The sequence below is a fragment of the Electrophorus electricus genome, chromosome 6 (assembly GCF_041902795.1).
Source record: "Electrophorus electricus isolate QZ-2024a chromosome 6, ASM4190279v1, whole genome shotgun sequence".
In the NCBI taxonomy this organism is placed as follows: Eukaryota; Metazoa; Chordata; class Actinopteri; order Gymnotiformes; family Gymnotidae; genus Electrophorus; species Electrophorus electricus.
In genome coordinates this window covers 8,100,894-8,125,993 of record NC_137502.1, presented here as the reverse complement: position 1 = coordinate 8,125,993, position 25,100 = coordinate 8,100,894, and the positions used below count along the sequence as shown (strand labels likewise).

The 25,100-nt window shown below is 40.8% G+C and overlaps 4 protein-coding genes across 6 annotated transcripts; 1 reads left to right on the top strand and 3 right to left on the bottom strand.

The window, feature by feature from the left end:
• Window positions 1-4,652: 4,652 nt before the first annotated feature.
• LOC113570849 (protein phosphatase 1 regulatory subunit 3E) lies at window positions 4,653-9,129 on the bottom strand. The gene has a single exon (XM_026999520.3). It carries the CDS (start codon window positions 9,060-9,062, stop codon window positions 8,130-8,132), a length of 933 nt encoding a protein of 310 aa, XP_026855321.1. The 5' UTR covers window positions 9,063-9,129; the 3' UTR covers window positions 4,653-8,129.
• A 40-nt stretch (window positions 9,130-9,169) lies between these two features.
• Window positions 9,170-13,022, top strand: c6h16orf46 (chromosome 6 C16orf46 homolog). Its single transcript, XM_081715611.1, has 3 exons — window positions 9,170-9,248; window positions 9,954-10,160; window positions 10,778-13,022. Exons 2-3 carry the CDS (start codon window positions 9,978-9,980, stop codon window positions 11,750-11,752), a joined length of 1,158 nt encoding a protein of 385 aa, XP_081571737.1. The 5' UTR covers window positions 9,170-9,248; window positions 9,954-9,977; the 3' UTR covers window positions 11,753-13,022.
• Window positions 13,023-13,277: 255 nt separating this feature from the next.
• On the bottom strand, window positions 13,278-19,762 carry atmin (ATM interactor). Of its 3 annotated transcripts, none has more exons than XM_035525162.2 (5): window positions 19,522-19,660; window positions 17,285-17,336; window positions 17,034-17,159; window positions 16,733-16,932; window positions 13,278-16,512 (listed from the first exon to the last, which is right to left on the bottom strand). In XM_035525162.2, the coding sequence occupies exons 2-5, from the start codon at window positions 17,306-17,308 to the stop codon at window positions 14,748-14,750; spliced, it is 2,115 nt and encodes a 704-aa protein (XP_035381055.1). In that variant the 5' UTR covers window positions 17,309-17,336; window positions 19,522-19,660; the 3' UTR covers window positions 13,278-14,747. The 3 variants fall into 3 exon arrangements, with proteins under 3 accessions (XP_035381055.1, XP_035381056.1, XP_035381057.2); XM_035525163.2 differs by lacking the exon at window positions 19,522-19,660 and adding an exon at window positions 17,596-19,505; XM_035525164.2 differs by lacking the exon at window positions 17,285-17,336 and having other exon boundaries at window positions 19,522-19,762.
• Window positions 19,763-20,069: 307 nt separating this feature from the next.
• On the bottom strand, window positions 20,070-25,090 carry cenpn (centromere protein N). The gene is made up of 10 exons (XM_026999553.3): window positions 24,714-25,090; window positions 24,371-24,416; window positions 24,174-24,233; window positions 23,950-24,023; window positions 23,462-23,635; window positions 23,254-23,355; window positions 23,116-23,167; window positions 22,832-22,941; window positions 22,355-22,478; window positions 20,070-20,391 (listed from the first exon to the last, which is right to left on the bottom strand). Exons 1-10 carry the CDS (start codon window positions 24,882-24,884, stop codon window positions 20,291-20,293), a joined length of 1,014 nt encoding a protein of 337 aa, XP_026855354.2. The 5' UTR covers window positions 24,885-25,090; the 3' UTR covers window positions 20,070-20,290.
• Window positions 25,091-25,100: the final 10 nt, after the last annotated feature.

Below are 25,100 nucleotides of genomic sequence, written 5' to 3'. Positions count from 1 at the left end.
AATACACATGCACAGATAGTCAATAGAGAAATATATACAATACAAGCAAGCACTTCAACATTTGCCACTGAAAACAACACATTTCCAATAGACCAGAAAAAGAATATGCCAAGATTTACTGTTTGCAAGTTTCCAACCAGGAACATTTGTTTTTTTTGCCTGTGAACGGGCTACTCTCACGTCTGTGCGGTCAGGGAGTACTGGGGCCGGGGAGGGAGGTAAGGAGCTATGTATGGAATAGTGCTCCTCTGGGCTGCCAAACACACTGACAGACCAAGCCACACACACACACACACACACACACACACACACACACAGGGTCCCACTGGAGAGTTTATCACATTCTCTGGACAGAAACAGGAAAGTCAGAAACAAACAAACAAAACATGGAGGGAAATGATGATAGAGGAGAAAAAGAAAATGAGAATGTCACCCTTATTGCCAGTGACGATAGGTTCCCTATAAAGGGATATGGCATAGTTGATATTTTTGTCTATATTTGAAAATCAACAGTCAGAATATCATGTTGAAATATTGCACATTAAAAGTTTATTATGGCTTAGCTGGGAGTCTTGTTGTGACTAAGAATACAAAATACCGTGATATGATTTGTACTGATATCATATTATCATATTGACTGATAATGATTCTTATCATATAATGATAAGAATTTATATGCAAACAATACTACTCGTGACATAAATCACCCAATTTAAAAGTTTACAAGGATCTCTGAATACTTTTTTTTGGTCATTTTTAAACCACTTAGTAAGTTAAAAACATTTCACACAACGAAACCTACAGTCTGTGCTGAAATGTTCTGTATCCCCAGTGAAAGCATGTAACATCTCAATTCTGAACGATATGAAGGATGTGTAATTAAAGTAGACAAGGAACCTCTCACTTTCCTTGGTCAGTATATGTACAAGTCACTGAAAGTGCAGTCTCAGGCCTCAACCATGAAACCTGCAGCAGATGCAGTGTCTGATACATGAGCAAACCGAGTGTTGTTTTGAATACAGTGCTGAAGATTAACAGCAGCAGAAAGTCCCTTCAGAAACAAGGAGCAGTGCCTGAAAGCTGAAGCTTACCGCAAAGGACAGGAGGACACTTACCACTGCGTGTCTGTAGCGTGTTCGCTAAAGCACGTACGCCAACCTACAGCTCCAGCCCGAATGGGAGGGCCGTCTATAGTCCTCTTCAACCTTACTGCTTTGTGCCTAGGCAAGCATATTTCCAATTAATGCTCTTCTGTGAATGAATACACTACGCGCCGCTTCATTGACGTGAGCAGGGGAAGGGAGGGACCAGGGTTCGCCAGGGGGACGGAACGACGAGTAAAGGACATCTCGGCGATGGCTCCTCACATCTCCATCTGTGGGAGATCTACAACCTCACATACACATGCATACACGTATGTGTACATACACGCACGGCTGCACGCTCACCCGCAAGTGCATCTGCAGGAAGGGGTGAGGGAGATTTGGAAGGAATGAGTGCCTCTTTCTTTTCAGCCAGATGGCATAGAGTGAATGTGCGAGGCGAGGCGAGGCGAGGAGAGGGCAGAAGAGATGAAGAACTATATTTCTACAGTGCGCATCGCTGAGCCAAGAGGGTCTCACGTAGCCCTTTATAGTGCCATGTGAATGCACAGGCTGCAGACTTAAACCCCTTACATGCAAAATGTATCTGTACCCTTGTGACACCCACCAAGGTTTGACTGGGGAGTCATGGTGACATGTAGCTAACGCCTTACACGAAAATAAACACATATTACACGACAGAGACAGCTAACACTGGCAAAGCTGAGCATGAGCACACATGTGCACGAATCTTGTGTGCTCAGACTCCCAGACCCAAGCAGCATTGTCTCAGGTAGCATAAATATCAGCTCTCTGAGCTCTAAACTATTGTTGTGTGCTGTCTAATGGCCTGGGTACACAAAGGAGACATGACAGTCCAATCTGCTGTTAAGAGGCTTGTGATTATATGTTAAAAGACTGCAAGGCTATGGTCGGTTCACGTGATTCTGATCAGGCTTTCATTGTAAGCGCCTTGAGTCTCGTTTATTGCCATGGTACACCAACATGACTCGACATGCTGATGAAATAGTAGGCATTTTTTCCCTAGTGTTCACATACTGTTAACTACACATGTGTTTGGACACGGTTGGTTCACGACATACCCAACACGTCTATTGTTCGGGCTTGTGATGGTGCAGTGATGTACTGTCAGGACTGTAGGGGGCTGCTTAGCCAGGTCAGGGCAGGCTGAATGCAGTGCAAGGACAAACAGCAACAAGATAACCGAGTGAGCCCCATCCGCACAACATGCAGTGGCAGTGGGTGCTAGCGCGACAGCACTGGGATCAATGAGGTGTGCTTGTCGTTGCAGGCATGCATCCACTACACGCCCCACAGCATCTTCACAGAAGAGGATTTATCCAAATGATCCCATATGGTTCCATTAAAATCAGCTGAGTGGATCCGGGCTTCTGATGTGCGGCTGCTTCCCAGGGATCATGAGGTGTTGGGTTGACAGGACACACAGGGCATGGTCACACATGATCATAAAACATTCACACTGGAGAACACAGTGCGTAGGGTTTTATTACACATTGCGCTCTGTATGGTTTGAGTATAACTGAACTGGAGTTTAAAGTCCCAGGCCAGAACTAACTCATGGCATGGTTACATAAGTTGGTTTCACAACTGGCAGCTTGACTGATTTGTCATAAGATGGCCACCCCAGCACCGTTGCAAAGAAAACACACAAAATGCAATGTGCGGAATCATAATATGAGACAATAAGCAAAGGAGGTTTACCCGTTAATGAGACATGGCCTGTAACTTCATTTCTCATGTTTGAACAGAATCGGCAAGTGTGCAGCTTTTATGATTTCCTTCATTACAAGATCACAGGGTGGTTCAGCAGCATGAGATGCCCTCTGAGATGCCCTCAGGTGCATCACCAGCTTGAGTGCAGACAGCACACATCAGCTGGACATCACACTGTGGGCTTTGTGAAGCATCGAGATATTCAGTACTTATTCAGTAACTAAATGACCGCGAGCAGACATGGCGACCGAGCAAAATTCAGGCTATGTGGTAAGATCTTTTTGTAGGGTGGCTGACAGGGTCATCTTTTCTTTTTTTTGCTTAGGCTTGTTTGGGTTAAAAGCAATAACAACATTTCATGTGTTTGGTTAGGTTTTGAGATAAATACTTAAATAACTAAGTACTACTTTCAACCATATGAAATTTTGGAGAGATGTGTAAATATATTTTTACTCTGCAGGATATAAGGGATAAAGTCAAATGTGTTAGTGTGTGAATGTGACTTGTGTAATCACCCCAGCCTGTTCCTGACACCAGGTACTGATCTGAAAGTCCCATGTGTCTGTGTCTGGAGACACTGCAGTGGCTTTTCAGTTGACCAAAACATTATCTATTTACTAAGCTGATTTGACAATGGAAACATAACAGACTCAACCAAGTAAACAAACAAAAAATATAGATACACACACCTGTAGTCACGTACTACATGCTAGAGTCATTACTAAATCTGATCTGTATAGGCATTCCCATTGAACAAAATACCATTTAGACAAAAACCATCATTTGAAAAAGGCTTGAGGCCCTCTGTCTGCCCTAGGTGGTGTAATGTGGCATGCCATCACAGGCACAAGAGAACTGACCTGCAGAATTTGCAAATGTTTGTGTGAGTTAAGGGCTTAATACAGGATTGTTTATGTGCAGGTTGACTTGGAGGAAATACATTAAGAGGTCTCAGTTCTCTCATCTAATTGGAGCTGCTGCCATATAAGGAGAATTGAGGGTCAGGGCTCTTGCAAAGTGTATTAGAAGAACTCCATCCAAAGATTAATGGGTCTTCTGATAAACAAGGATGCCATAGAGTTGCCACACAGGATATGGCCACATAAATTCCTTAGATTTGTTAAAATGTCCTCATTTGAACAGTTCTATGGCTCTTACAAGAAGGGGATAATATGAAATTGGGACACAACCTTTGCAGCCTCCTGTGTTGCACTGTCAATTTCACAACCCAACGGAACAAGACAATCTTTGCGACCTGAGTGAAAAGCACAGCGTTTTAAGCGACTTGAGTATAAAGCACATTTGGATGGAGGAGAGAATTTTGACAGGCTTTTCACTTAACTGAGTTGCTAAAGTAGGCCCTCTCAGAAAGGCAATCTTGCCTCAGTCCCTCCGGCCAAGCCTGGATGCAAGATTAATCAATTCAAGGACGTGTCTTTAATCATGGGTGTCAGGAGGGATTCGGTCACTTAATGAGACTGCCACAGCACACAGAGCTGAATACTGGCCTCATGAATCCAGATCACAATGAATCACAATGGAATATCTCAATATCAAGCATCCTTATGGGTTATAAACATGTGGGTTCACATTCAACAGCCAGTACTTTTAAAAATACCAGTGAGGTGTTGTATGACCGATGAAGAATATTTGTCATCAGCAGCATTTTGGCACTATTCAAAGGGCCCTACTCCAGACAGCTGCTGCTGAACCATGTTAAAATTATTCAAATTCTTAATTAACAGACATAATTGTGTTTGAAATAAAAGCACAAAAGCGCAAATGTCATGTGGACTATAGAACATAACCACACTGTTCACCTCAAATGCCTTTAATTCCATGGGTTAACAAAATATAAACTACAATATAAATTCACCATAAAAATAAAACGTACTTTGCTGCTGTGCATGCAAACAGCAGAGGTACAGTTTTAATAATTGAAAACAAAATGACAAACACCAGGAGACATCAACACACACTGGAAATTAATAAAAGACCAGGTTGCATAGTTTAAAGACTAAAGAAAAAATGTACACCAATGTGTTGAACAGAACTGAGGCTATGGAAGCTTTGAAGATTTCCCATTGGACATCTAGAAGCTTTTAAGAAACAGCTAGACTTAAAAATAGATCCTTTTTCAGTAGAGTATGGCTATTTGTTGATTCTCTACAAGTATTATATTGTCAGATCTTGGCTAACAAATAACTAGCTGTCTTTTGATCGTATACTTGGTCCATAAATAAAATAAGCCTCGATTTCCAAGTGAATCGATCACCTGACCAAATCCACTCCCTTTTTGCCAGAATGTAGCTGACAGCAACAGAGAACTATCTAAGGGTCAAATTCCTACTTCCAGGCCTAACAGTCAAGCGTCTCCTCTGTTTCTGAGCAGTGGAGTTCTGAACCAAGACAAGCACCACCACCTTCCCCACCACTCAGTACCACCATGAAATGACACTGTCTAATCAATGTCACAAAACTAAAAGTGGACAAAATCAAGACAATCACACTCACTATGGAAAGGATTATTCAGCAAATGGACAACAGTAAACCTTCGCGGAACCATAAACAACTATATATACACTCTATTATACTCTATTACTCTGTATACTTTGTTGTGCCTTTAATGCTATTTAAATATTTAGTCAATACATTCTGTCAATGGACTACACATAAAGTATCTCAGTATCACAATTTCAAAAAAATCATACTCCTTTTTACAACCACCATCTGCCTTTTTCCAGGTAAGTATAGACTCCCACAAGGCATATCCTGACCTATCCAACTAGCTGCATTTCAACCGCATGACGCTTTCATTTCCATACTGTTCAGCAACACAACATTCACCCCTTTAACTTAACTAACATTTCTCAAAGAGCAACTCAAAATGATAACCATTTCAGTTGCACTTCAAGCATTAAGTGGTTATTGCACATTTCACATACGTATATTGCTGCTGTATCATATTTGTTATGTCACAAAATAATGAGACGCCAGGGGAAAGTTTGGTTTTGCCTACTGAAAGGCATCAATTAAATGTTTTTCTAACCATCATCTCCCCAATTCTTTCCCCAAGAGTTACAATGCACTAGATGTCTGCAAATCACTATCTGCATTAAATAATGCATAAAAAAAAAAAAAAAAAAAAAAAAAGATATACATGACGCAAATTCTCAAACATCCACTTCCACAAGCAAATAACACTTGATGAGAAATAATGCTAATCTAACTACAGTAACAGAGGCAAACCCATTTGACTTACACCTACATGTTATACTATTAAAAATGGTACATGTTAAAATTGCCTATATATGATGTATATAGATTATCAGTGATAATGCATGATTATCAAAAGCTTGTTCTCAGTCCAGTGTACCTTCAAAGGAATCCAACCAAAAATGCTACTGACAAAGAAAAGACACAATTCAGCTTGAAATCTTCATAACATTTATCATTCATGCCAACATAAATAACTTCACAAATTATGTGGCCAAATGGAGCTAAAACTCTTACATCTCATCAGAGTCAGTAATAGCATTTGAACACACACACACACACACACACACACACACACACACACACACACACAGGTAAATGAGAAAAAAAGAACAGTTACTCTAATAACATTTGCATACACACACACATAAGAAGAAAGTTACTCTAAACAATAGCAATCAGATATTGTTTTTTTTTCTGTTGGTGACTAGTAACAGTTAATTTAGAGCTCGTCACATCAGACAGTTGCTAGACCATATGCTACATATGCTACAAGACCTCACACAATGCAACAGGTATATACAATGACTCAAACATGATGCTGCTGTGTAATGCTCTACAAACATGCCACAGATAACATTTATCCCTGAAAGCAGGATGACAAATGACACCAATAAATATATTTGACTTTTGCATAAAAATAAAGATAGCTTTGTAATGTTGAGCATTAATAGATAGGAAATACACCTGAAATCTGCAGCAACATTGAAAGGCTCATACAGTAAAAATATGTTTGGTCTGAGGTAAATGCAACCATTAAAACAGGTTTTTCCATGTGTGGTCAATCCATTACATCTTTGCACAAACCATTGCTAATTTATGCCAAGTAACAATCTTCATGCATTGTGACAGTTATATTGGTCAACTGAAATAATATTTTAGACTACAGGCAGCAGTCTTTTTGCCAAATACACATGTCCCCAGTCTTCATATGGTTTGGCATACTACAATAAGCAGTACTTCAGACATATAGCATAATCTTTACCTGTCTATAGCTCATGGACAAAAATATTTCATCTGGAAATAGCCTACTACACTCCTGGACAAGAGGGCCAAACCCAAAACTGCATATTTTAATGGCCTCAACAGCAAATAATTGGGAGATTTTGAACACCCAGACTTGTGTCAGTTTGAATTTTGTATCAAAACATGTACAAGAAGACTGTCAATGAATTTCTCCGTTTCCAGCTTTTTATCCCCACAGTTCACTACAGCAACCGGCTCTGACGAGAAAATGGTGGCATACATATCAGGAGTGCACTTTTTTGTTGTTAATTTTCTGAACAATTATTGTTGTCAAGACCATTAAATTTAATTTTGAGTTTGCCCATTTTTGCACGGTATGTTTTGTTTGTCAAAGTACACAGAGCTTCTCTAACCACGAACGCTGCTCTTGAAACGCACCACAAACCGGGCACATCGTAGCCTTCAGTAGTCTGCACACATGTAGCGGGCAGATTAGTCGACACTCCGAGACGAGACAGTGTGGTCACCTTTAGGACAGTGAAGGCAGACGGCCGGTAACCGGTGGCCACACTCGTCTCCTGTGATTTAGGCTAGCCCTTCCTAAAAGAAAAGTGGGCCCGCGAGTATACATACCCATATTACATGTGTTTTACATATAGCCTATAGTTACACAATCTATCTTATACTTACAAATCATGCGAAAAAGGTGTTAAGCCTACAGCTTGGCACCTGATGATGCCAGCATGTACATGAAAAAGTATGTCGCAAGTCCTAAACACTCTTTAACGGTTTACAATAAGCGTGAAATATTAACTGAAAACAGTAGTTTAAAAAGGTAGCTGACGCTGCGTTCCATTTATCATATGCAACGCACAGGAGGCTCGTTCAAAATGAAAGGGAAAAAATGAACAGAAAATAATCGTTAGTCCATTAGACCGCTTAGAAAGATTGAGTCAGTGCAGGCCCTACAGCTACAGGCTACAGCAGCGGTGACAAGTGATACTTCTGGATAAATCCGGCCTGCGCATCACTCACGTACGGCGAACCGCGCTAAATGAAGTGAATCCATCCATTCTCCCATTCCCGTGGTGGGGAGATTTTAAACCTGTGGCGCCTGACTTTGTAATTATTTCCGTCGTTGTTGTCCCAGAACTCGGCGCCGTTGACGGTGTACTTGATGGCGAACTGCAGGGTTCCTCCGCTGTCTAGAAACGTCGGGGTAATGATTTTGAAGGAGAATTTGTCAGTAAAGCCATCGCTTGAATGAGGAATGTAGGAGGCCAGAATGTCAATAAATGTGATCCAGTTATTCATCGTGTACCTCAGAGAAACACTTTTCTCGAACGCAACATTCAAAACCCTCACAATACCCGAAATGCTGAATTCGTCTGTCTCGACGCGTTCCAGCAAAACCTTCACCTCTTTAACCCTGTCAAGGAAATCCGGCAATGTGCCTGGAACTGTGAATAACATCTCCATGAAGGTAGACTGGACGGAACTGGTCGACTTATCGAAGTTGTTCAGGTGGAGAGCCCTGCCTTTTTTAAATTTGTTTATTATGCGGTCCGGAATCTCCGGCATGTCGGTGTCGTCGAAGTGTTTAACGGATATGAGCTCCAGACCTAAAGAATCGGCAAACCTCACTTTCTTCTGACTGGAGGGACTCCGACTTCGCGCTATTTCTAACCTGGCTCTCTCTGCGGAGCTCGGCAAAGATTTGCACCTCCGGCGCTGAGTGGGGCTCTGCGGGGGCTTCAGGAAAGATTCCCGTCCCCTCGGTCTCTCATCCACGACCTGGGTTTGGGATGGCTCACTGTCCCCATTATTTGCACTCTCCTCTCCTGTCTTTTCCCCGTCTCCGTCCTCCATCTTCTGGTTTGTCGCCAGGCTCCCGAACAGACCGGCTATGCAGCTGTAATTTCTCGGGAGGCAGTTGTTAGGGGGTAGCATGACTAAAACCGTGCGAACGGCGTCGGCGTCCATAAAACGGTTCAGTCCGGAAGAAAAAGCTCGGTCGAGACGATAAGAGGAAGGAGCCGGGTCAGGTGTCCGTGTGACTTCATCATCGAGTGCTTATGGCTGTGGTTTGTCGTGAAGCGGATTTCTAAACAGACACGCACTTTTCCGAGTATTTCATTGGAAAGGAAATATCCAAACGGTCAGGATAGGGTAAATAATAAGGAAATATATATATAATACCGTCGACAAACACGATTTCCGTATTCGTAAAGCTTGAGCTTCAAGGTGACTGGTTCCTGCATACGGCAAAAAGCAAAACCGTTGCAGGATCGTTTGAGAGTATCAATAGTCGGTGTTTTTAATTTATTCAAAAATTCGACATGTCGTTTTCGGTTGATTATTAAAAGCAAGCTATGGGAATATGTAGAACTACACTACTAAAGCTGCGAGGTATTCAAAAGTAATGACGTGTTTACGGAAGTAGGCACGAAAACACTGACAACGAATAATAATAACACGGTGGGAGAGCGAGAGTCATGATAACGGACTACTTGTAGCTTAATCAAATTGTAGGATAGTACATTTCCTACATATAGGCTGCACAAGAATACACCTGCAAAGTACACAAAGTACAGTTAGACTCTGCTGTCACGCCCCCCTCCAGACGTCACAGTTTTGCGCACGTTGCTCTCCTCAGATTGCCATAGCAACGTGTTTGTCAACAGCGCTAGCTTTGCTAGCCGTGAGCGCTGCCCGTTCTCGCTGAAGTCAATGTAGCCGATGACACCCGGGGCAGCAGGACATGGGCTATTAGACCAAATAGCTTAAAATGTTACCTTCGTTAAGTTTAATAGTGAGTTAATGTGGTTTCACGAGAAACTATTTTAGCTCGTTTTAACGATAACGATATTTCAGAGCTTTTCACCCGGAGGGTTCGTAATGTCACGCGAATCGGGACGCAGGCCCGTTGATGCCGATGACGACGATGCTCTGGGGAAGCACCAGCGGGACGGGCGCTTCTACAGGGCTCCCGACAGGGAGTGTGTGGATGCGCTGCTGGATATTAGTGAGGAGGAGCAGCAGGCTTATGAGTCCCAGACTCAAAGTGGCTGGGAGGAAGCTGTAAGTAACTTAACGTTGCGGTTTCTTCAAAACAATAAACAATATTTATATAAAATAAATCATTTATATATTGTAAATAATTAAAATTCAAAATTTTATTAATACATTTTATAGATTTTTTTTTTTCTTTTCTGTGTTTACTGAACAAATTCTTGAATTGAGCCAGTGGCCGTGTGGCTTAATGCAAGTAAACCTGATGCCTCTCCTGTGAAGTTTTCTGTGCCAGTTAAAAGGGTTAAGAAGGTCTATCCAACTAAGGTCAATCTATAAGATAAAATTATTTGTATTAATGATTCCTATACATGTGTTAAGAATTGGTGTGCTACTTCATGAAACTGTACTTTCAAACAGTATATTTACCTGATGTGTTTTGAAGCTTGAAGTTTGAAGTGTCAACTGGTGGAGTATATGTTTCCATTACTTGTTAGCTACATTAACATTGTAGTTCCAGTGAAAAATTAAAGAATTAAACATTTAGAAACCAGACACACCTTGGTACATTAACTCTACTTGGTACAAGTGGAAAAAAATATGTAAATTTGTAACTATTTCTTTAAAGCTATAAAACGTTTTGTATAACTTATTCTTAAAACTCACACTCCGATTTGTGTTGACAGATGCAAGGATGGGGTCAGTCTTCCCCTCTTGCTTGCTTGTTTCAAGCCCACAGCAAAGGGACTACGGTCAAATCAGATGTCATAGATTCCCATTGTGTTCTGTGTGCTGATTTAAAGCACCTGAAGCTGTCTGAAATCCTTGGTCCTGAACGTTCTGGAACCTCTGTTGAACTGTCCTGTGAAACTGCTGAGGAACCTCTTTCTACCACCCCGGAACTCCTAGAGAGAGCTCCCAGCAATATTTCATCCTGTTCTTCCCCAGAAGAGGAAAAATCAGATTTTTACTTTGTCCAGGAGAGGAACATCAAGTCGGACTCTCTTGAAGATGAACTACTGTTTGAAGGTGAACCATGCATAAACAATCAAACTCTTCCTCACCCCCCTCAGCATAACACGCAGTGGCCTTTTCTGAAAGATGAGGGTGTGGAAAAGATTGCACTCATCAGCCCCCTTATTGTATTGCCCCCTGTAAAAGAATCTGCACAGGCAAAACCAAAGAGTCCCGGTCTTCTAAACAAGAGAGAAGTTTCTGATCTGCATCAAGCAAAAGGGGAGGCTGAGAAAGCTGCTCTGTGTGGCACTTCAGGACCGGTGATTTTTGGCGAGAAAGTGGACGTTGATGGAGAACTGGACTCCCCATATTCTAGCTCAACTCTAGATGCCCGTCAAGGATCTCTTACCTTTAAGCAGAGACTAGCCCAGCACCAGTATCACCTGCTCTCTACTTTGAGCACCACTGTCTCCAAGAGGCATCAGCCCTTCAGCACTATGGCAGACCCCATAGCCCGGGCTACTTCCCTCTTGGGTAGAAACCTCAAACAGTATGAGCTGACCAAGTCAGCTCTCAAGCACACCTCTGGCCACAGATTACATTTTGGCTTCAGATCCAAGAATCTAAGGAGGACAGAGCCTGAGCTCCCAATGCTGTTAGGCACCAGGGTCCCAATACCAGTGTCGACTCAACGTTTATTATGAAGGAGCTACTCATCATTCATTGCCTCAATTTATTAAAGTTCTCTGCATACCGAGATGACTTAGAGTCATACCGTAAATATATCAATTAGTCTAAGGACTAAAGATGAATTACTAATTCAAATATTATTTTAAATAATTACTAGAGAATATGTTCTGGTCTGAAAACCTTTAAAGATTTGTAGATGGTTTTAGAAATCTTCATTATGCCTATATTAATAATTTACACACATTTATTTAGTAGAAACAGTTAGTAGTTAGCCATTATCCGTCTCATCAATAGTTAGTTTCTGACCCAGACCACAATTGGCTAAATACCTTTGGGTAGCAAACCAATTTTTATCTGGCAGGGAACCTTTGTGTTAGAACTCCAGCAACACTGCCCTGCCTGATTCTTTCATACCAGTGCAACAGCCACTATCATGCCACACCCATGTCAGTATCATTGGTGTACTGAGAACCACCCATTGCCTAGACGTAGGCATGTCTAAAACTTACCAGTGATGAACAGACTGGAGATAAGTACACCTGTAAGATAGGTGTACTAATAAAGTGGCCATGAAGTATTAGTGCAATGTAGGATTTTATACTCAAGTGAGACTCTATTATATTTATATTTAAAATATATACACTAGTATGTATAACTTAGGTCACAACATAGTTTAATGGAATTTAGAAAACACACTGATAGTGGATCAATTCAGGAATGTGGACCACAAGCAGAATGTAGTGGTAGCTAAACAGAAGACAATGTGTCATTGGAAAAAGTGTCTTTGAAATGCACATCATATGGGCAGCTTCAAAAGTCACCATTTTATATGTAACTTAATACCAATACTTATTTTAAGGGAGGTAAAGGCATGATTGCCACCAGTGTTAAAAAGTGTCCACCTTGTACTGCTGGAAAATGTAAAGTGCATTACAAAAGACAATGAAAGCGTAGCTTGCTGTTGCAAGGGCCTTTCAGTATTTGTAGTAACAGTGCAGCACCCATTTCTGGTCAAGAGAGCCTTTCCAGTTACCCAGCAACTGAACTGCCTACTTACAAAGGCTGCTCAGTTATGTAGCCTCAGGTTCCTGTACTTCCCACGTGCCTTAGTAGTTGTGAGCTGTCAGCAGCAGACACCTACAGCCAAAACAATGTTTAAAACAATATTTTCAAGGAGTTTGGAAGAGTTAGTTTGGATGAAAGCTAGGCACTTCCTTTAGAGAGTCAGAATTGTGACAGAGAAAAGACTGCTTTCATTCTAATTAAAAAGGATGTCAATGTAAATATTGTGCTAGTGTGTTTATTACTGCCTTTTTTGACTACTGCAGCCCATTTCACTTGTAAGACAGAATGAAATTATTTTCCCTCAAAATGCCACAACCACTCCTGGGGTTCAGTAATTCTTGTTAACTGTAAACCAACTTATTTAAAGTTTGTTTGAATTTGTTATGTAAAAGAGCAAATGTTTTAATTACATGGATTTCTTAAAATCAAATAAACAATTTAACCAAGACTTCACTGATGACAGGTACCACCAAATTTCTGAATAGCACTTTATTATGAGCATCTGCTGCAGCATAGCCTAAAAACAGAAAATAAATACAGGGTTAAACTGGCATACCTCACCAAAACCTAAAGAAATGCACATACCAACTAAGACAAAAATTTCAATATAAGCCAATATGGAAATTCTTGGCACTAACAAGACTGCATGCATACTACTTAGTGTAAGATGAGAATATTAATCTATAGTACTTTCTTCTTGCAGTTGTGCAAAAAAAAAAGAAAAAGAAAAAAAAGATATGCATTTATAGTTATATTTATTTAAATTATCTATTGGCAGATCCAAATTGTTTTAAGAAATGGTAGTTGAATGCAAATGTGCGCATTTGCTAAGCATGGGAAAGAAAAACCAGTAACAACCCACCCCAAAACAAAAAAACATTTGATACAGTGCTGCTAAGCACTCTTCCATATATGGGACAGTGTCATTTACATTCTGCTGCTTGTGGAAAGGTACATTTATAAATTGTAACAACATACTGGTCAACTGACAATGTCCCAAATCATACCTACTAAAACAGGCCAGGTTAAAGTAGGCAACAATCCGTGCAAAATAGTTAAACATGTAAACTAAATACATTTATGGTTAAACACTGTTCATGTTTTCAGTCAAAACAAACAAACAAACAAAAACCATTAAGGCACCAACAAAAAAATCTAATCTAATGCTTAAAGGTGAACAAATTCACATGTAGTGAAAATGTTACATGCTTCCAGTGAAATATTAAAGGTTTAATTTTACTGTAAACAATTGCGATTTGCATGTTACTCACTCACAGAATGCAAATCATAGTGTATTAGAGCATCAGTTGAGCTCAACTGTTAAAGGAACCATAACATTCAGAACATGCACAAATATGCATATTTTATAACTTGCAGATGGTTTGAGGTGCCTGCTTCTATATATGCTGTAACAGTCAGCACAAAATATCCACATGAACCCTTTTATAAATCTTGTATGTAGTTTGCTCACAGTGACGACAGCTAGCTGGGTCTATGCCAACAAAAACGGACATAAGTGCCACTTAAAAAGGCCAAGCAGAAACTTCAAACTTGTGCCACAGAGTCATAACAACCATTTAGTAGCAACATCTTACTACCTAAATTATACATTCGGTACTACTTAGAGTTTTAAATACACACACACACACACACACACACACATTTTATGTGCAAATAAAAAGCAAAAGAGCAGTCAGTTAATGACAATGAAATTGTAAAGTGCAGCTAAACTCTACATGGGTTAGCTTGATGGACCTTCACAGATATACATTGCTCATTGTGAAATGACTTGAGATGTCGATTAAGTACAAGCAACTCAATTCTGACAAGCACCATCCATCAGTCAGGGCCCTTGCTGATGAGCGTTTGAAAGAACTCTGTCTGCTGGTCCTCAGCTTCTCTGGATGAGAGTCACCAGAAACAGATTATGCATAATATAGGTACTCAGCTGGTGGGCTTGTCAGAGTGCTGAAAAAGAGAGAAGAGGTCTTCACTAGTTTGGGTTTCCACCGAGCTGAAATGGGAATCCATGTTCCAGGCGAGATCTGCTACAAGGAAGTCATCCATGACGGTCTGTGTCTCATTGCTGGTTAGGAAAAGTTGGCCAAAGCTGGAAGAGGTGGAGATGGTCTGGGTCTCTGTGCTGCTAAGCCTCACCTGTCCTTCATGGGGACATGACAAGGCCAGAGTAGGGGGAGGAGGAGGAATAGGGGCTCTGCTTTCTGTCTGGGTCTCTGTATCTGAGGACTCAGTGCTCATGTTGAAGCTTGAATGTCTGAGGATGCTGCCAAGTGGCATGTGGCCACTGGAGTCGAGTAGGAAGTTCAGATCTGTTTGGGTTTGTGTATCAAACATCTCCAGCTCCAGTTCAGTAGACTGTACCACTGTGCCAGCATCATTATTGTGGCTGTCACCCAAGTTGTCAAGAAGTAGGAAATCGGTTTGTGTCTCGATGTCTAGGAGCTCCAGGGGTGTCTCTGAGCTCAGGCTTCCCAAGGCGCTCTCATCTGTCTGAGTCTGAATGTGTGTTGCATTGAGAAAATCCTCAAAGTCAAAGTCAATGCCCGTGTGTTGCTCTTGCATTGGAACCAGACCTGACCCACAGCTCGGTGCTCCGCTCGCCATGCTATCAGAAAGGATGTTCTCAAGGTCACTGAAGAGAGTCATGGTCTGAGTCTGATTATCAGCCACAGCATTCTGGGGTAAAATGTCCCTCTGCACTCCAAAGCACAGGGATGTGGCAGATTTATCTTCAAAGAGTCCTGGCTCTGTGCTCATGGGATCAAGTCCATTCGTACTGAAAGGTCCATCAGTCAGTGACGTCTGCGTAGAGACACTGAGCATGTCTGCATCAAAAATGTCTGTACACATAATAGCTTGGTCCATCTGCGTCCTACAGACCGGGGCAGCTAGACATCTGGTCTGTGTTTCCCTTGTTATATTAAAAGAGGAGAAAGGCAGCTGGCTGAGTGTGTCTGTCTGTGCCCCGATAGAAGATACCACTTTGACCTTCAAAGGAAATGTCTGTGTTTGAACACTGACAGGTAGCTGGATCTGAGCACTTACACTAATATCAGTTTGGGAGCAAGATGACACTGCGGGCTCACCGATGGGCGTGATGGTGATTCCTCCAATAGATCCTCTACTGAGATACGAGATATCAGTCTGAATGTTTGTTGAGGTGCTTTTACTTCTGGGTACCAGATCACTGTCAGGCTCACCTACTGAGACCAAGCTCTCCAGATTGACTTGTATCCCTGTGCTGATAGCATCCAGGCTTGATCTGGAAACAGGCATGGCCTGTTTGAAACTCATAGTCTTAGTGTTCAGAGCAGGCACCACTGTCCCGAGTGATTGAGGCAAGAGGTGCACAGTGCTTACTGATCCCTGTGCATCCACAGCCAAGACCACAGACCTTAAGGAACTGCTCTCTGCTGGGGGTAGGAGGACAGGCAGGTGTGCAAGCTGCATCACTGGGACACTGACCAAAGCAACTTTAGGCTTGGGCAAGAGGAGCTTTTGAACATTTTTAGAGTGGACAGGATTCCGTCGGGGAGAATCTGGAGTCTGAGATGCTCCTTCAGTAGGGACTGCTCCTTCTGAGAGTTCCTTATCAACATCTGCCATTTCATATGTCTGGTCATTGGGCCTAACTTTTGAGGCACTGCTAGATAATCTCTCCATTTTCCTTTTCTTCACAGGTGGATATCTATAAGTGAAACAGAGAAGTGGCTTGTACGTAAAACAATAGACACAGAAAACGAGTTATAGGCTTAGGCTACAGTTTCAAAGTGTGGGCCAAACACTAGGGGATTTGTATTTAAAGATGTTCAACTTAATTTCTTTCCATTAAGCAAAAAGCTCCAATGTTAAACACCAATGTGCATTTTTACTATAGAACAAAAGACACCAGAAGAAGGAATGAGCACCTGTGCTCCTGGGGAACCTCATGGCCTGTTCGGTAAACGTGTGATAAGAGTGCTGCTCTGCTTGCATAAGGGCAACCGCATGTACAGCTGTACGTCCTTCCACAGTCCTCTGCATGCCTCCTCAGGTCCCACTCTGTGCTGTAGCCATTGCTGCACTTCACACATTTGTGCTTCTTCTCTGCATGCATCTTCATGAAATGCTAACCCATATAGCAGAAAACCAACAAAGGATATTAAGGCTTTGCATCTGTGCTTTAGATACCATTGTGCCTTAGGCACAATTTGGATAATAACTGATTACCTGCTTAACCAGGGCAAATTGAGAAAAGGGTCTGTTGGGTCCTCTTGGACAGCCTTCTATTGGACAACAGTAAAGCTTCTGTGTACCCTTCATATCTTTCCGTACTGTGGGGTTGACAATGCCGTCCTAGAAAGATGAAACACGGTCAGCATAGGTTTAATGATAGAAATAAAATGTAGAAGATAATAGAATTACAAAGCTACAAGCACTGGCAGCTGATTTTCATTTGTTAGTATATTTAGTGAACATACATGAAATGTGTGCCCATGACTCATTCACCACCGCCAACACATCCAATAGCACCTAAGAATTAATATGAGAATGGAGAGCTGCCATCAAATGATCCAGTCTGTTCCAAATAATTAAGCTTATGTAATTCATTTCAAAGGACTTAATTCTTTTTGTTACAAGAAACCTACAGAAACTGAAGCAGGTATACACAAAAAAATTCAAATGCAGCATTTCTGAACAAGTTACTCCTGCCAGAACACATTCATATCTTCCTGTGGACTGTGCTACAGCCGTCATCTGATTGCATAATATGATTGAATAACAGGCTTACCTTATCAGAGAGGGTAAAGGCTACTTTGTGACACCAAAACTATTATTTAGCTTTATCTTTTATATCAATCTAATGAAACAGCAAAATACTTCAGCGCCTTGGTGTTAACATTCAGGCAATGTCTGCATGACACTGAAGCCTAAGCTCTAAGAACTCAACAGCCACTGTGCCAATTACTTGTCCCACAGAAAAGAAAATGGCACGCTGAACTAAAGTCTTTTGTCTGTTCAGGAAGCAGAAGAGGCATGCTGAGAGTGGCTGAGTGGAGAGACAAGAGTGTAAATCAGGAGAAACGGAGCTTGACATGCAGTAGCATAGATGCACCCTGAAGGTTAAAGCTGCATAATGAGCTGTAGGCACTATACTATGAAGTGAACTCTGCAAAAACTGCTGCCATAGGGTCCCTTCCTCAGTAACAAATAAAGCATTAGCATTCCACTATAGCATTCCTATACTGTACTGTTGAATGGAGTTGTGTTACTCATACACCAAAAAGGTCTCCTTCAATGCTGCTTCTTGTCCTATTCTGACACGCTGGGCAGTCAACTCAAAGGTATCATGTAACTAGACGTGTTAATTGACTCTTTGTTGTCTTTGAAAGCCTGATCTCCTTTTACCAAAAAGGTAAGGACACAGAAAACAAACAAAACTACCGAGGTAATATTACAGTATATACTGGTGTTTGTACAACAGCCATGAAATGTGTAAGAATTCGGCTTGTTTTGACAATACCATCAACCTCTCTTTTTTAAGGTCTCTCTGCTAGTGTTCAGCTGTCCTCAGTTCATCCAATACTTGGCAGGTGGAGTCCTAGAGAACTAGAGATAGTACTGCAAACTCATACCAGTCCTTCAGCAGCTATTCTGGCTACCCACTATCGCTTGTATTCAGCATAAATTCCTTAACACTATAGTTTTTCAAGCTCTTATGGTCTTGGTACAACATATCGCACCAATCTCATCCATTTGTACTCACACCCTTAGATCTTCTAGCTCTGGACTTCCTGGTGTCATACAAATCTGACTTGCACCCATGGGTTGAGCCTTCAGTGGTTCTACTCCAAATCTTTGGAACTCTCTGACACAGCCTCCTTGTTACTGTTATACTGTCTTCTTTTAAAATTAAACTTAAAACTTTCCTTTATTGCTCATTATTCTTGCTTGCTGCCCTCTCCTCCTCCTTGCAGTGTCATTGAGTTTATGAATGCCGATACATAAACGGAACTTATTTTATTAACTGAATAAGTAAAACGGACTAATTGCCACTTAAAACATACATGTTATGGCTCAAAGATAATCTAAAGCTCGGGAACAGCAGCTAGCTAAAGCCATACTAGAGTAACTAATGTTAGCCCAATCACAACAGCTTGCCTTTATCAACATGGTGTAAAGAAAAAGTTCGACTGGATGACGCGTCTATCAAACTGACAAACTTTCAGGCGAGAATGATTGCTTACGCTTTTCATTCATCATTACGCTCACATGCTTGAAATTAAGTTAAGGCTAGCTTGAATTAGTGCTAGCTAGATATATCTTACTTGCCACTGTGTTTGCAATGCGGGTTAACTTGTATAGCTACCTAGCTACTCAATAAAGACAACAATTAAATAAGCAGGATATGTAGTTAATACAATATAACAGTACATTAGCTAGCCAGTGCTAAGTTAACTGTAAGTCTGACTAGCTAACTAGAACTGCGGGTCAAAGCACCATCTTAGGCTATAGCAGCTAACGCTAGCTTCTCCCAACAGTCGCCTTCATCCAAAACTGCGTAACTTAAGTCTATTTATCTCCTAAAACATGCTTTAAAATAAAAAGCACATTTTGGTTTATCACAGTCTTGGTCAGAAAACAGCACAGGTTACATGACAAGATTGGAATCCAACATCAGCGAGTTAGGTATTTAGCTAGCTAGCTAGCAAACTACCTTGACTCTGTGGGACTTGACAAGATGCATATTCAGAGCCGGAGTGTTGGGGAGAATTTTCCCGCAGCCTTCAACGGTACAGAGGATATTGGTCCGCACTTCTTTGGTAAGCTCAGTTATGGAGGGTTTAATGATTTCTCTAGCCTGACATCGTGCTTCCTCGTTGAATGTATGACTGCTGAGACGCAATTTATCACTGCCACCTGACTTGTCCGCAGCGGGATCAGCCATGTTTGTTGTAAACGACCAGCCTTTCTTGAAGCAGCACACCTTTGACGCGCGAACGTTTACTTCCGGGACCACTTAGCAACCCGCACACCCAATTAGCAACGTCCTCGCAACCTGATTATCTGTATAGAAAAGTGATAGACTCCCATGTACCCAATTTAGGATTTTTTATATTTAATTTTCGTGCTCACCCATATATTTTGGCATAAAGAGTAATGTTACCACAAATAAAATGTAAACTAAAACCTCAAATTAAATTGAAGGCATTTGCTAAACATTTATGATTCAGTAAAGTTAAAAAAAACCCACACAAATAGGTCAGACTAAAATTTATTTTCTGGTTGTAATTTACAGTAAATTCGACCTTACTGAGATCTAAATATGGAAAAACAGAAAATGCATTTGATGAAAGGTTACATTTTTATTAAAAACATTAAAACATCTATAAAACATTGCTGAACAAGGGTAAAAGTAGAAAATACAAACATACAGCCAGGCAAAATCCTTGGTATCTGCAGCATCAAGCCTTGTGAGCTGGCATCTAATGGGTGGCTCCTGGGACTTTGTCTGTGATCACAAAATAGTTCTTTCCTTTTTGTGTGATGGAGGACAACAGAGGGGTTACTGGGCCTTCAACTATGCCTGTCAAAGAATGAATCAGTAAGAGAACACAGGCATGTAACTCCACGTAAAAAACCCAAACAAAAAAAAAAACCACTCATAATATACAGAAAATAGCAGTGGTAATAGATGTAGCAGTCCTAAGTGATAGAAACATCCAAAGGAAGGAATATCAAAAGTACAAGCAACTGCAAGAAGAATGAATGAATGTAGGAAGTTTGTCCCAGTGGAATTGGGGCACTTGAGGCTGGGATCCCCAAATTAGAATAGTGCAGCTAACTGGGATCCCTGGGAATCTAACTGGGTTAAATGGGATCCCTGGGAACACAGCATATGAACACCCGCTGGAAGGGTAAGACCAGAAAATGTATAATACACACACACAAACATTTTCTATGTTTCAAATTGCAGTTGAGTAACTGCAGTAAGAGATGTAGAGATATTCAAAAGTGTAGTGAAGTCTATTTTGGACAGGTTCTTCTTCAGCTGTGCCTGACACACACACACACACACACACACACACACACACACACACACACACACACACACACACACACACACACACACACACACACACACACACACACACACACACGCGCGCGCGCACACACGCACACACACACGCACGCACGCACGCACGCACCAGCTGTGCAAGCAAAGTGCTGTGCTTCTCTCTCTCTCTCTCTCTCTCTCTCACACACACACACACTATTATGAACACCTGTTCAACTTCTCATTAATGCAGATATCTAAATCAGCCAATAACACGGCAGCCACTCAATGAATTTAGGCATGTACAGTGTCAAAATGACTTGCTTGAAGATCAAATGAGCATCAGAATGGGGAAGAAATGTGATTTGATTGACTTTAAACATGGCATGTTGGTGCTAGACAGGCTGGTCTGAGTATTTCAGAAACTGCTGATCTACCGGGATTTTCATACACAATCATCTCTTGGGCTTACAGAGAATGGTCTGAAAAAGAGAAAATATCCAGTGAGTGGCAGTTCTCTGGGCGAAAATACCTTTTTGATGCCAGAACCAGAGGAGAGTGGCCAGAATGGTTTGAGCTGATAGGAAGCCAACAATAACTTAATGAACCACTCCTTACAACCGAGGTATGCAGAAGAACATCTCTGAAAGCACAATATGTCCAATCTTGAAGCAGATGTGCCAGAGAAGCAGAACACCACACCAGGTTCCACTCCTGTCAGCTGAGAACAGGCAACCGAGGCTACAATTCAGACAGACTCACCAAAATTGGACATTAGAAGATTGGAAAATGTTGCCTGGTCTGATGAGTCTTGAATTCTCCGGTGATATTTGGATGGTAGGTTTAGAATTTGGCATACACAGCGTGAACGCATGGTTCCATCCTGCCTTGTATCAAAAGTTCAGGCTGGTGATGGTGGTGTAATAGTGTGGGGAATATTTGCTTGGCACACTTTGGGCCCCCTAATACGATCTGAGCATTGTTTAAACACCACAACCTACCTGAGTATTGTTAACCATGTACATCCCTTTATGGCCAAAGTCAAAGTGAACTTTGGCATTCACACCATACATTGAGAGCTTAGCTGAACGAAATTACTCTGATCTTGACCATGTCTACATGCCTAAATGTTGCTACCAAGTGAGTGGCTGACTAAATATTTGCGTTAAGAAGCAGCTGAACGGGTGAACCTAATAAAGATGCGTGCGTGCATGTGTGTGTAAATGTATATACAGTATAAATTCAATAGATGCAGCAGTTTCTATCCATGTGCAAGAAAAATACAGGTCTGTGAGAAATGGGGTTTACACTGCCATCAAGTGGTAATGCATACCATTATTTCAAATTGTGGGGGAAATGCCATGCCTAACAATCAGTTCCTGACTGAAAATTATTACAACATAAAACAGCATATAGGGATTTGGTTAAAGAACAATAAAGTGTCTCTCAGTTAATGGCATGATTCTAGGAATGTTATTAAGAATCTGCTCACCTGTTGCCACACAGTGATGAAAAGACTGCAGGAGGTTGCTGCTGGAAAACTTGACCACCCCCCTGAAGAGTTCATCTTTATCATTCAGTGTGTTGCTGCTATTGCCTCTATATCTGGTTTCAAGCTGTGGAAGGAGAGAGAGATGATGACACCAGCATCTTAACTGATCAATGTATCTTAATGAGAAGTCCAATAGCGTCCATCTAATAATTATAATTGATAAATCCATTAATTTGTTGATTTTAAGGGGGGGGGGGAAACCAAACACACACAGTTACATAAATACTCATGAATCCAGCTTTATGCAGGGCCCTTCCCATTTAATAGCTCTAAATTCCACCATACATATTTCAGATAAGATGGAACATACATTCAGAATAGAGATCTACTGTTAACATAGGGTCATATCATTAGAAAGACAGTGACAGCAGTGATGTTATGTACACTGCAGACCTTTTAGCTAGTTAAGGCACACACCTTATACACAGCCCTTTCCAACTTTGGCAGGATTCCATCACCAAATGCTTCACATGCCATCTGATGTCTTCTTTCAGCATACTCTGCATGCTCTTTTTCAATATTGGGGTCTATAAGGGGAAATCCAGAAGCAAGACACAATCAAACACAATAGTAATGTAAAACTGGAGATGGGGAATGTTGGTTATAAACAAACTAAAGCTGAAACCATGGTTACATGGTGCTAATATCAGCATCCTAATGCTTAAGCAGTAGGCAAGGGGTAAGAACTAAAAAGAGCATACGCAAAGGAGTTCCATTTCTTTCCTTTAAGGTTCTGTCCTTTGTTGGGAAAACCTGGAAATATAACAGAAACAAGCCAATTTAGTATTCAGAATTTAAATTTTAACAATTTAATCTAATACAGCAAAAATCTACCTAACCTGCTGATACTGTCTCATTACTAAGTCTCTCAGTGCAGTGAGACTTCGACCACTCAAGTGTGCTTCCTTTATGGATGTGTGTCTGGTGGCCCGAAATAGAGCCTTAGGGCCAAAGCAAATATTAGAATATTAGAGACATAGTCCTTATTCAAATTGTCCATGGTCAAATTGCTGCAGAGGTAACAAGTAATGCTGCAAAAATGGTCACCTCATATAAGAAAGGCTTGTGCTTGGACATGAAATTAAGGAAAAACACATAGGGAGTCTGCAAATAATGCACAACGTATGTTGGTTTCAGATGGTTAGGCTTTCTGAAGTTGTCACCCCATGCAATACGAATCCATATAGCCCCATCCTCAAGTTTTTTCATCCTAATAGATATCTGTAAAAGAAAAAACAAACATTCACAAATTACAACAGTTATATACTTGGACAGACAGATCTGGATAATATGAACGTGCAGTACAATCCATGTCAAACCATTACATTATGGATTACTATTTGGACAGTTGTACACTTGTGATAGTTCAATCACTTACATATTAAATATATGAACATATGAAAAATCGAGGCAAAACAGTCTGCAGGAGCCAATTTTGCATTTTATGAAATATGCTCTCATTGCTTGACAAGAATATATGATGCTATTCATTTAACAATATGGATAAGTAAAGTGATATCTGAAAGGTTCATTACATGTCTGAAATCTTCCTCCAAGTTAGCTTTGAATCGCTCCCTAAACTGTGTGAAACTCACAGAAACAGCATCATCTGTAGACACCAAAAGACAAGAATTATCTTATTTTCAATGGAATTGAATGATTTGAGGTTATTTATCCACGTACCAAGTACTTGATCTTCCTGTGGAAAACAATGGAGCAATTGATCTTACTTTTATGTAACTACACAGAACAAACCTACCCTCTGCTTCCATGAGTTGAAAGGCCTGCCAGGTTCCTTGATTAGGGTTGTCTATGTAATCTAGTATTAAAAATACAAGTGTACGTTTATGTAATGCATCAGGTATTCACTATACTAAACAAATAAAGATGACATGTATTAAACATCTTCACAACATCAAAATTAGTAAAAATATAGTCAATAAAAACATCACTCACAGACCATCTCCAATTTTGTCACAGCTTTCAAACCCAGCCTTTTTTCCTGAAGGTGGAACAAGTTAGTGAAACTTATCAACATCATAGGCAACGTATTAGCTATCGTAACAGAGCCAAGATAGGTTAGCTAGTTAGCTAATGTCCAGCGTTATCTTACTAGCTAATGTAAGTCTGCCTTTTGTTTCGCCGCATTGTACTGCTTGAATACACATATCGGATAATGAAAGTAATAAGTTTAGTAATAAACCGTTAGCTAACCTAGCTAGATTAACTAATCGTCTTTTAATTAACTACCTAGATATCATACAGCAAACAACCTTAGCTAGACAGATAGTTAACTTACTCCACATCTGGAGATTAGGTTTTCCAAAAATAACCATTTTGGTTGGGTACAATCCAAAGACTCCAGCTGCTCAGTTGATAAACGGTCCCAGGATTTCAGAGTAACCTCTAGCTTTTTGTTGGGTATTTTTCGTATAATCCGTTGTAAAATAGTCTTCGCTTGTCCGTCCATTTAGTAGTATTGTTTGTTTACTAAGAAACAAACACATAAAATTCGAAAACAACTTGTTAATAACTAGCCAGCTAGCAAACTACATTTTCGATACGAATTCGAAATCAAAATAAACCGCCAAGAACTGAAAAAAACACGTTTTCGCCTTCTTATTTTCTGTCTGACTTAAGACCAGCTAACTTTACCCACACCCGTTTAAGAAAACGGAAAAAACGA